The sequence below is a fragment of the Mercenaria mercenaria genome, unplaced genomic scaffold, assembly GCF_021730395.1.
Source record: "Mercenaria mercenaria strain notata unplaced genomic scaffold, MADL_Memer_1 contig_4454, whole genome shotgun sequence".
NCBI classification, from domain to species: Eukaryota; Metazoa; Mollusca; class Bivalvia; order Venerida; family Veneridae; genus Mercenaria; species Mercenaria mercenaria.
The window spans coordinates 60442-73685 of NW_026462683.1; the positions used below are offsets into that span (position 1 = coordinate 60442).

Genomic DNA, 13244 nt, shown 5'->3' on the forward strand with positions numbered 1-13244 from the left:
ATTTTGTATATGCATTTATAAATGTGATCAAATAAATACAGGTATGGAACAAAAGACGTGTTAAAGATGAAAATTGAGCACGTTTCATGTACCTGTACTTACGGGCCAAACTAAAATAATGTAACATTAACGTAAATTGTTTAAACATCATGTTCGAATGAAATTTATATGAACGATATATTCATGTGTACATTTGTAGGTCTAAAACTTTACTGTTGTACCTTATGTTACAACATGATGCAAGTCCATGGTTGCATATTTAAGTAACTTTAATATTTTGATCGATTAATGAAATGGCTATCTAAAACCTGTCTTGAGAAAAAACTTTTAATAACTGGTTTAAGTTTTTATGGCATGGTGTTTTGAACAACAAATTGTTTTTATATGTATTTATTATTATTTTGCTTTTATAACAGTTAATGGTAACTGCAATTTTTTTGTGTAAATTTCTAAGTAATATATGTATGATATTTATGCTTTTATAACAGTTCTATCTACAATATTCAATTTACAGAATTTTGAATAAAACAAAATTATTTATTGTAATATTGATTAGACAACAAACTTTAATGTCTATTTAAGGTAGTTCTGCACGTTTGGATCGAAATTATTTCTACAATGTAGAATTTGATTAAACACTGATTTTTCAAAACTTCAGAATATACCTAGAAAATTAAGCAAATAAAAAAGATAGGGTCGTGTGCTTGATTTTTTGCTAGACTGATTTGAAAAATAGGGACCTCACGCAATATTTTATAATGAGAGTCTATGGGAAAATCATAACTTTCTTAACATTTTCGCGAATAGAAATTTTTCTACAATGTATATTTTGATGAAACTTCTCACAGTTGTAAATAAAGACATGGCCTATAATTTGATGAAATAAAATATATAGGTCCGTGCGCTTATTTTTGAGATATTTGACCATGATTAAAGTAAACCGGACATTTCACGCTAATTTTAGGACGTTATTTTGAATTATTTAACATGTAATATGTTTTAATATCATATTTTGACTTTACAATATAGCAACAGTACCATTGTAATAAATTTACTCACAGGTTGCAATTAATTCATAAAATGATTTTCTGTTCCGTACGCCGAATCCAGTCTTTATTCTACGTTTTCCGGAAAAATGGCGTCACGCCGTCACTTCCGGTTTATCAAACGTGCAGAACTACCTTAATGTCTATTTTATGCTACATGTTACCAAAATAAAATTTATGACATTTTGGATGAAATGGTACACATATTGAAAAAATCTGATTTTTTTTTGGGCCTACATGGGGCCGTGTCCTACAAAAATTACTTTGAACCGCTTCATCACAGCTATACAAAACCAGAATGTTAAATGTTATGTACCCTATAATAATCATTCAAAGCCATATTTACACCGGTAAAATATAAATACTCAAACTTAACTGGAAGTAAGAAATCTTCATTGGGGCCGTGTCCTACACATCTTTTGTGGACAGCCCAACTGCTGGTTTTAACACCAAATGTCTAAGTTATATCTGTATATATACCTTCAAAACCATTGACATTCTAAAACGTCGTTTTTGTGCTACATTATAACACACTGCAATTTTTTATAAAGATAACATGTCAACTAATAGATATACGACCATGTAAATGTCTTCATTGAGATAACGTTTTGTATACGCATCGCAGAATATGCCTTAAGCGCTGTATTTTTTATGCCCCCGAAGGGATGCATATTAGTTTCCAACTGTCCGTTAACTTTTTGCATAAAGGCACTTTACTCGCGAACTTTGGGGTCACCAGGTCAAAGGTCAAGGTCACCAGGTCAAAGGTCAAGGCGCTGCGGGGCATTTGTCACCATTAGTGACAGCTCTTGTTTTTATTAGCTCACCTGAGCCAAAGGCTCATGGTGAGCTTTTGTGACCGCTCAATGTCCGTCGTGCGTCGTGTGTCCGTCAACAATTCCTAAAAAATCTTCTTCTTGAAAACCACTGGGCAGAATTACACTAAACTTCACAGGAATGATCCTTGGGTGGTCACCTTTCAAAATTGTTCAAAAAGTCGAATTCCAATCAGAACTCTGGTTGTCATCGCAACCAAAAGGAAAAACTTAAAAAATCTTCTTGTCCAAAACCACTGGGCCTAAGGCTTTGGTATTTGGTATGTAGCATCATATAGTAGTTCTCTACCAAGACTGTTCAAATTATTTCCCTAGGGTCAAATATGGCCCCGTCCCGGGGGTCTAATGGTTTATATAGACTTAAATAGGAACAGACCCTAGAAATCTTCTCATTTGAAACCACAAGACCTAGGCCTTTGATATTTGGTATGTAGCATTGCGTTATGGTTCTCTACTAAGAATGTTCAAATTTTGCTCCTAGGGTGAAAAGAGCCCCTGCCTTTTGGGTACCAAGTTTTACATAAACTTATATAGGAAAAACTTTTAAAATCTTTTTTGTCTGGAACTGCAAGGCCTAGGCTTTTGATATTTGGTATGTAGCATTGCCAAGTGGTCCTTTATCAAGATTTTTTTTTTAAAATCATGCTCCTGAGGTGAAAAGAGGCCCCACCCAGGGGGACCCAAGTTTTACATATATAGGAAAAAAACTTCAAAAATCTTCTTGCCTGAAACTGCAAAGTCAAGGCTTTTGATATTTGGTGGCATTGCCTAGTGGTCCTCTACTATAATTGTTCAAATTATGCCCCTGGGGTGAAAAGAGGCCCTGCCCTGGGAATACCAAGTTTTATATAGACTTATTTAGGGAAACAAATCTTCTTGTCTGAAAGTTCAAGACTTAAGCTTAATGAAAAAAGGGAAACAACCAGAATTCTTGGTGCGTTGGGTCCACCCAATGCTTGATCTGGGTAACATTATTATACGCCCGAAGGGACGTACTATGTTATATCCCCGGTGTCTGTCTGTCTGTCCAACCGTACGTCCGAGCCCACATTTGCATACTTAAGTGGCTATAGGAACAATAGGTAACAGTACTTTTTCTTTGATATCATTCATTCCTTAAGGCTCTTACGTGGCTATTTTTCTTTTACGTGGCTAAAAGAACAATAGAGAGAAAAAGGATTAGCCACATAAATACACATATGTAGGCACTTCCGTCTGTCCGTCCATCTGTTAGAAATTTCGTGTCCGCTCTGTAACTCTTGAACCCCTTGAAGGATTTCAAAAACAACTTGACACAAATGTTCACCACACCGAGACGACGTGCAGAGTGCATGTTCCGGATGACTCGCTTCAAGGTCAAGGTTACACTTACGGGTTAAAGGTCATATCAGTTTGTTTCGTGTCCGCTCTGTAACTTTTGAACTTCTGATGTAACCCTTTGGGCTTAAATTACCCCGCTTGGCGGAGCTCTTGTTTCAAAGTTATTACAGCTGGTCTGATTCTTAAACTTTAAAAAAGTATCACCTAACCTGTCTTGTCGTCTGTTGCTAATTCTGTATTGCAAATGATGAAATATTTCAAAATTGTGTAACAAAAATCAAACGTATAAACCTATCTTTTTTTGATTTGTTGAATTTTAAAGCGTATTTTGAAGTGATAAAAAAGTCGGGGTGTACTCAAAGTTGACATTGAGGGAAAAAAAGAGCTGTATTCTAAAGCTGTCTTAATGTATCATTACTGATTTTCCACCGACAGATGATAGGCAAAAACACTTCAGCGCAACACATCAAGAAGCAAGAGTTATACTGAGAGAGGGAGAAACTCGCCAAGTTGCTTATGTTCCCCGTGATTATTTGATTTGGTAGGGGGAGGGGTGGGGGGGGGGGGGGGAAGGGGCAACGTACAGTGAAATTGAAAATACCACAAATTTGTCTTGATACCAGTGCAAAAAAATCATGCTTGCATAAAATATACTTTCTTCACTGGATCCGCCCATGTATTAACGGGAGAAAAATCGTGTGCAAACAAGTCATTTCACGTGCTGAATACCCGATTTTTATTTTCGAAACGCTTTCCCAGGGACATATATGTATTTCTGTGTAGATTGACATTTGGTATCTGCGTCTTGTTTCTTTCATAAAAACCTTCTTGAAGCATAAAAGATGCAATCTAAACCATAGAATGTTTTGCTGTATCAGTAACTAACGCCAAATGCGCTGCCCCAACAATGTTAGTACTTGTTTCTTCCCTTATTTTAATTCCCCTTTTAGAACTCGGCGTCGATTCAGATTTTGTAGACAACCGTGAATATTAAAGAATCACGTGTAACCTGTGCGATTCTTTGTTTTTAGAAATCATATTTATGATTTTGGTAAATATCAGTCGGTATGTTTTTATCTAATTTCTCGAAGAATTCATATAAACAGCTTGGAAGCTTGACACTACGTTCGTACTCATCCGTATTCTTAATTGTGTCCGTACTCAATATAACTCGGATGTAAAGTTATTATTCTTGGAATTATGCTCGAGTGCACCAACTTGTGAAGTGATATGAACAATTATTGGTAGTTTTATGTTTGTAATAACGAGACATAAAAAAAATTGTTTAAAAACCTGAAGGATGCGCTTTTGACAGTGTTGTTTATTTCTGGGCCCTGGATACGGATATTCAAAACATGTTTACCGTTTCCAAGAACAACAAGAATGGTAAATAAAAGATGTACCGGAAACGTCAAGTCATCACATATGAAAACAATACATAAAGTCGTCGGTCACAAACAATCCCGTAGGCTTCTGCAGACGTTAATACACAAAAAACGTGTATTAACTCGACATTAATCACAATTTTGAGAAGTTTAGAGCTGACACTAAATTTTGAGACAAAAATTGCCCAAAATAATGGGGAAGGGAAAGAGTGTCTTGACCATTTATTTTTTCTGCAAATTGCAGCTCAATCCAGATGCTTGGTTAACCCAGAATTTCTTTTCTAGCTTGTGTTAGGCATGTACCAGCACATCCTGATGCCATTGTGCGTAAATAACCACTGGGTGTTGTTGGTTGCTGAAGTTCAGAAAAGAACAGTTGGAGTTTTGGATTCACTGAATAGAGACAACACTGCAATTATCAACAAGTTCTGGTAAGCTATTGTAACATGGAATGACTTTTACACAAGAGACTTTTCTTAAAAATATATGAACTTGCAAAAGTAAAATCAAGCTGCAAGAAATTAAATTATGCTGAAAGACATAACATAAATAACCTGAAACTTCAGTTGAATCTGGGTCTGTACCCAGATTTTTTTTAGTTTTGGTGCATTTTGTATTATCTGTGTTATGATTTTTTTAAGCCATTTTCGTGATCCAGAATTGTTTTGCGGACAAAATAATACCCATTGAAAACTGAGTTAATTGCCACATTTTAACACCATTTCACTAGCTGTCTTTAAAATATTTTTTATTCAAGCTGACTTTACCTTTCGAGTGATTGAACAACACCAGGAATGTTTTACAATATATGAGAATAAAATATTTTACTTTTGGTTTCCAGTGAGTTCATGATGCACAGAGGAGCAGTGACTGATGCAGATTTAGCAGACGGTTGGGTTAAGGTTAACTTGAAATCCAGTGCACAGAAAGATGGATGCAGTTGTGGGGTTTTTGTTCTCAATGGTAAGTTTAATGAACTATTACTCATGCTCTTTCATAATTGTCCTGCAATTAATCTAAGATTTAATACTCTCTGACACAAGGCCTTCGAACAGTTGTTCTGTTGCTCAGGAATGGTAACGTGATACTTCACACTGAGATGACATTAGGGCAAATGTAAAAAGTGACTGCTAAACAAATACTTTCAGTTGAATCTAATACCTCCTGTCTAGGATATAACCTTATTTTTCAACATTATGCCATTAGGTTATCAATACTGTGTCTTGGCAATAATTGTATTTGTTTTGACAAGAGAAAAGTCTTGAGATGTAAAAGTTAAACCATTTATAGATGATATTTGCATTGTGTTAAATGAGATTTTAAGCCACTTCTTCGTCTTTATTAGTCTAATATTATATCAATTTAGCAGTTTACTGTATTGAGATATATAGACAGTAGTAAACAACTGTTATCAAATCCAAGCAGAAAACATTGTCTCCAGTAAACAGACCTGTGGAATTGAGTGCATTTTAGTGTAATCATTCAGTTAGGTTATTTATTTCATGTAATAACAGTTGTTCAACATTTATGACAATGATTGTTGATAATATGAAGTCCCTTTTCAGAACGCTGAATGTGTGGTAAATGAAAAAGATCCACTAAGGATGCGACAGGTTCATCCTGATAACTTCAGGGAATATGTCAGGAACCGTCTGATAGGAGAAGGTGTCCCATGTGGTACAACTAAATGTGATGGCCTGTTTTCCCGGAAAACGAGAGGGCCATCAAACTGGATACAATGTGATATATGTCATAGATGGTGGCACAAGGTCTGCGGCAATGTTGACAGGAAACTTGTGATTGAGGAGTACTTCTGTGTGATATGTGAAGCACAATATTATTGACTTTTGTTACTGCTCAAATTTCTAACGATATTTATGGGTTTACAGAGACAATTTATTATAGTACGTGAAATGTTTAAAAAGGACACTGCGAGCTTTGAATTTATAGAAGATTCATTCCAGTATTATTGGTGATGGAACACTTTTTATGGATTAATTTCTGCTATCAACCTGGACATGTTTTTACATCAGTTGCCGTCATCATGAAGTTTGCCAAAACCATGTTTCAAAATTACAAAAGAGAATGTTCCAACAGAAACATCTTTCACATTTTTAATGCATGTATTACTTAGTTGTTGATTTATGCATTTCTTTGTCTAGGCAGATGAAAATGTAGTATTTTCTTTGCCTATTGAAGAGGTTCATAATACAGTAACTCCAATCTAAGTGTACTGTTTGGGATTTCACTCAGTCAAACTAGAGTAATGGCCCTTGACCTAGTGAAAAATATACATAGATTACTTAAAAGTTTGTGTTGCATATATGAAAAAAATCACACAAGGTCATGAAACAATATAGGAATATTATTCAGCTTGTGAGTATGTGCACCTGAGTGTTTTCTTTGGTTCATTCTGAGGCACCACAGCTATAGCCTTTGACGTGGTAAAAAATACAAGTAAATTCGATGAATTGGTATCCCCCGCCGAAAGGGTTTGTGGTGAGGAATGGCAAAAAAATATATCCGGCAAACAGTTAAGGATGTTATTAAGAAGCAAATAATTTCATTAGTCAAAATCAATTTAACAGAAAACAAATGTTTAATAAAAGAGTACATAATAAATGTATGATACTTTGATCCTGACTAAAGAATTTATTTTGAATGGGATATGCTTACTGTAGTAAGCTTAGCTTTTAAAATTAAATGCAGTTAATTGAAATGTGAGCTTGAAGTTTAACTGGAACGAAATATTGTCTTTGAGTGGTTTGGCACCAGGTGTTGGTGGGGGAATGGTACAACTTGCATGTTGATAAATAATCATGGAAGGTTTGAAAAAAATCTAAAATAAGAAATAAAAAAAAACAAAAATTGGAGGTGGGTGGGGGGGAGGGGGTGTGACCAAGGCAAGTGGGTGACCAGGTGTGGGTGCGCAACTTCACATGTTTATAATAAATATTCACAGTAAAGAATGAAAGAAATTTAATGAAATTCTGCCAAATGGTAAATTTGTTATGTACAAATATGTGGATTTTTAAAAAATTAAAGGGCAATAACTCTAAAGTTACAAAAGAGACCGTTCGAAATTGTGTGTGCACAACCAAATTATAGTGCTATAAATTCTGTTAAAGTTTCATAGTTCAAGGTCAAATATATCAAAAGTTATGATGCAGAAATTGCCATATCTATAGATCTATAGTACCCTATATAGTTAACACTGGAAACTTCTAAGGGCCATAATTCTAGCGTTACTTGGGCAATCTGTCTGAAACTTGATGGGCCCCATAACCTCATAGTGGTGAACATGTATATGAAGTTTGTTTAAAAAAATTTAAATAAGGATTTTTTTTTTTTGGTGAGGGGGGTCCTTTGGATAGGGAGGGACTCTGGTGTTACTTGGGCAATCTGACTGAAACTTGACGGGCCGCAAGAACTCATAGTGGTGAACATGTATAATAAATATTCCCAACTATTTCCTAGATATGGCTCCAGACGGACGGAAGGACGGACGGACGGACGTTCTAACGAAACGGTCTTTATGTGACTCCCCCATTGTTCTCTCTATTGTTCTAACAGTCACATAAAAAGAAAAATAGTCACATAAACAGAACGGAATGAATGACATCAAAGAGAAAGTACCGTTATGCAGTCACTTAACCATCATTTCGCGGGCACGGAAAGACGGACGGAAGGACGGACGGACCAACCGACAACGCCAAAACTATAACCCTTCGACTTTCGTCGGGGGATAATAAGGGACATAAACAGTTTTTTATTGTACTTTACCTAGAGTCATAAAACATTACAGGACTGTTACATGGCATGTGAACTTGTGCACCTGGTATTTCGTTTGGCTAGGGCAGAGTGTGTGTGGAATTTATTGTAAAATAGAGTCAGAAAGCCATGACAGTGAATCTTTGTTCTAAGGATATACATCTAGTTGTTTTGTATTCACTTGAAACTATTATGACCCTTTGGTACATTTGGTTTATCTTACTTGTTTGTTTTAGCTTAAATGTACACACTGTGACAGTCAAATACACATTAAGCAACTTCACTTCATTAAAGGACCTCGGACATTTTCCTATTCAGATTGCCTATCCGATTAAGGAAAAATTGACATAGGGATAGACTTCTGAAATTGCATAGTTATGATAGTTGAAGACCATTTCTTGATAAATGCGACTTCATTTTACAAGTTTATGAACAAAAAAGAAGACTTTGTAGGCATTTCTCATTCTCTTTTCTATTAAAATATGAACATAAATCATTTTTACGTCTTAAACATCTTTCCCACCAGTGACGCAACAAAATAGTTCACATGCCTTTGTAAATTATTATTATATATGTAGGCTGCAAAAATGGCACTTGGTCACAGGTGGGAAAGTGTTTAAAATTGAAAAAAACTACGTACAGGGTGTCAGCAAATAAATGTTTACATAAATATTTGACACTTATTGCATGTGTTTCCTAAACCTTACATATATACAGCTTTATTCATTTTTGTAAATATTTCAAGCACAGAAAACACTAAACTAAATAAATAAGGGACATAGAAAGTGAAGCTAGAAAGCAGACAGATCCTTATTAGTACATCTTATGAATTTTTCAATCAGATCTGTTACCTCTTGACAGTCTAAGTCCGTCGATTGAGTGTTATCATGATTGAGACAACTGCATCTGCCATAAGTCAAGAACCAAGCAAGTGGCTTCGACATATTACATATGTGTCTTCGACGTAAACATGACAAAGAAATACAGACGAACTTCTATGGGAATAGGGCCACTTAGGTGCATTTTTTTACTTTTTGTAGGACACAGTTGAAGCGAACTTAGAATGCATTTTAAGAGCAACATTTGCTTTTATTCGATCCAGGATCCTATACCCTAACAGAACTACACCAGACACCATCTCATTAACTAACCTAATTGCTCCCAGAACTTACACTGACACCCATAGAACTAATACTGACTCGCCCATAACTAACACTGACACCCCCAGAATTAACATCAATTCGCTCACACGTCTGAAACTTATATCGAAGCCAACCGAAATACTAGTAAGGACCTCAAAGAACAAACACAGACACCCCAAGAATATCTATATAAATGTTGATACTAGCTAGTGAAGTTCCACTGATATAAAATGCTAAAAGTAAGGCATCCCTGAACCCGCAGTGGAATAGGCAGTCTCCTGCACCCCTCCGTTTCAACTGAAAAAAGCCAACTACACCAATGTATGGCCAGCTACACCACTGCATGTATTCAATAATAATCCTCCACATAATGCCCGGTCAGTATTGTACATGTGTATAAATACAGTATAGCAATAGATGTATAGAAAACGAACAATAGGATATGATCAATGCATCAGTGTTATCATGGGCACTCGGGTGGAAATAACTGAAGTACAGTTAGGGACCAAATGTTTTGTTCCACTTTTATTTTTTCCGTTTCGTTTATTTTCAAAAATGTCAATAAAACTGATAATCTGCATGGTATCAGTTTATTTATTGTGTTCAAATATTTCATAGTAGACATACCTTAAATACCAATGCTTATTTTAACTAAAAACACACATTTTAAATTTTTCAAAAATATGACCCTTAGTTACAAACTGTCCGAATTTCAAGAAAACGAATATAAAATAAAACTATTTTTTGTGACAGTTTGATAGGAATATAACTTATTTATCAGTATTTGAAGCCGTTATATAAAACCATCAGCTACTGAAGTCAAGAACTAGCATTGAACTTAGGGCAAAATCCCTAGCATAATGTCCGATGTCCTTTGTTTCTGATTTATGAATCATCAGGTATTCATAATGTCAACATGTTGTATAGTAAGTTACCAGTAGTAAGAAAATATAAGTCAATTTTATAATTGCTTTTTTATCAAAATTATTTATTGCAGCGAGTATCACACTATAACTTCTGTTACACAACCCTGTGCCATACACTTCACGTTTTTTTTAAAAAAAATCTTTCTATTGGCAGTGTAAGAAGTTAGAACTATTAACGTTTGTTTGATTACTCAGAGTTACACTTCTAAATTGCTCCTGTTTAATGTCAAAAAGTTACTTTGTTGTTCTGGGACAACTTATATATGAAACAAATTCAAACAGCTGGCTTACCTTTGCCTGGTCATAGTGTTATGTGGTGTTCTAAGTAAATTTATGTGTAGTTTGGCAATTTATTCATCCAGAATACTGAATAATAGATAAATGCAAAAGTGTTTTGGAGATCATTTCATGTTTACATTGTAGTGTCTAGATACATGTATATGCATGGCAACCAAAGTTATGCATGGAATTCAATTCTTCGAACAATATTTACAGAGCTTCACCCAAGGAACGTTCCTGTGAAGTTAGGATGAAATTGGCTTAGCGGTTTATGAAAAGATGTCGTTTAAAGTAAAGGTTTACGGACGGCGGACGACGGACAACGGACGACGGACGCCGGACGGTGAGTGATCCTAATAGGTCACCCTGAGCCTTTGGCTCTGGTGAGCTAAAAATCCAATATGCTTTTAAGCTATAACTAGTTACTACTATCCTGAAATAAAAAATGTCTTATATTAAGGGATTTAGAATTCATTTCTGAGTATTAATATTATGTGACAGGTACATGTGTGTTCATTATGGCTTCAAGCACAAAATGTTATGTTTCCACGCAAATAGATAATCAGCTTATACAGAATAACTGTTTCCCTTAAATAGAAATTTAATCCGAATATTATTATGTTTAAGTATGCACGCATGTGTTTTCCCCATCATTTTCGCCCCTGGATTGTTAATATTCATATCAGTCCCATTTCAATAAATAATATAGAAAGAAACTAAAAACTTGAGACTATTCTAAAAAGAAAGACAGAGTTATTCTGTTAAAGTATGTGACTTTGATGCACCCCCACCCCGAATTGATACGCGCCTAAATACCCAATTATTTATACCCGTTGATGCAGATATTATTCCTGAATAATTTTATGTATCATATTGGTATTAATGTTTAAAACTAAGACCGCCCGTGTGATTATCACGGCTATATCCGAAACCGCGTGATTCTCACGCCGCCGCGTAATTATCACAATAGGCTTATACGAAAACTTTTTTACGACAACTTTTAATATGAAATACTTTACTACTTTTCCCATATTTTATTCAAAAATGTTGCTTTGATGCTCAAATCGGAGTTGCTACGCACCTGAATATTAAAAAAAGATTACGCCAGTAAATGCTGGGATCATTCCTGAAAAAAAATTATACATTGTATTTTATATATGTCTTAAACAAACAACGTCCGTGTGATTTTAACGGCCACACGCCGATCCGCAAAAAATGCCTAATAACCGTCCCTGCCCAGTTTTTTTCAATGAATCAACTCGTCGATAAAAGATTTGATTTTAAAGCACTGATTCTGGTATGCCAGGTATGTGGCCTATGGGGATGATAAGGTCTGCGTATTGGCGGTAAGGGCCAATATACAAGACCATGTTGAACGAACTAGTTTAAAATTCTCAGAAACCGCATCTTGACTGGACCATTGATAGGCTTGCTTCTTTTTTATCAAGATTCAAGATTTTTATTGGCTCAAACATTTTACAATGTCTATCGCCATACTACAATCGATGGCGGTTATATATACAAAATATGAGAAAAGTATGTTACTACAAATGTGTTAGAGACATATATAAAATTGACATATAGTAATAGTTAATTCCATTCACACTGAGACTAAGAAACACATATTTTAACAGACAAACAAACACACTAGTATACTGCCTACTGTAATCATTTACAACGTTATTTACAACATTTTATAAATAGTATCTATACTAATTAATTAATGATTCACGTTTGATAGTCGCTAAGTAGATAAACTTAGCTGTTTTGTTCACTAGCTGAACACGCGTTGTATTCATAAGACTTTTGAATTTATTAATATTAGGCCATGCACAATAATAATTAGGTAAACATTCGTATCTGAGTTCTCTATACTTAGGACACACTAAAAGAAAGTGATATTCTGTTTCTATTTGATTCATATTACAATTACTGCATATTCTATTATTTCTTTCAATATTTCTATATCTTCCTTCTTCAATAAATAATTTATGTGCTGAACATCTTAACCTAGTAAAAGCTATTCTATGTTTCTCATTCCATATCAGACTAAGATACCTTTCTACACTAAAATCACATTTAAACATACAATACGTTTCTAATTTTGGAGAATTCCTAATTTCGCTAAACCACTGTTGTAAGTATTGATCATGAACTCTTTGAATAACTGCATTTAACTGTATATTTGTAATATCCTGACTATTCCATAAAAATGCAAAACCTAAACTCTCAAGAAGATCTTTCACTTGAACTGACCACTTGTTTATATGATTTCTATGAGCATCCTTTATATCGAACAACCTGTACATCAATGAATATGGGTTTTTCAAAATTCTGTACCAAAACTTAAGTATGCTTATTTTTCTCAAAACAATCATGGGAACTCTTCCAAGTTCGCCATAGACTGCTAAGTTGAAAGTCTGTTGCCGAACACCTAAAACAGATTTCATAAACTTCAAATGAACTCGTTCAATGTCAGGAGCTTTATGAAAACCCCATACTTCTGAACCGTAATTTGAAATAGGCATAATCATTGAAT

General features: G+C 34.8%; 1 protein-coding gene across 1 annotated transcript; it reads left to right on the forward strand.

Moving 5' to 3' along the window:
- The first annotated feature begins 4884 nt into the window (after positions 1-4884).
- LOC128553894 (uncharacterized) lies at positions 4885-6431 on the forward strand. Its single transcript, XM_053535095.1, has 3 exons — positions 4885-5018; positions 5429-5550; positions 6142-6431. The coding sequence occupies exons 1-3, from the start codon at positions 4885-4887 to the stop codon at positions 6429-6431; spliced, it is 546 nt and encodes a 181-aa protein (XP_053391070.1).
- The last annotated feature ends 6813 nt before the right edge of the window (positions 6432-13244 follow it).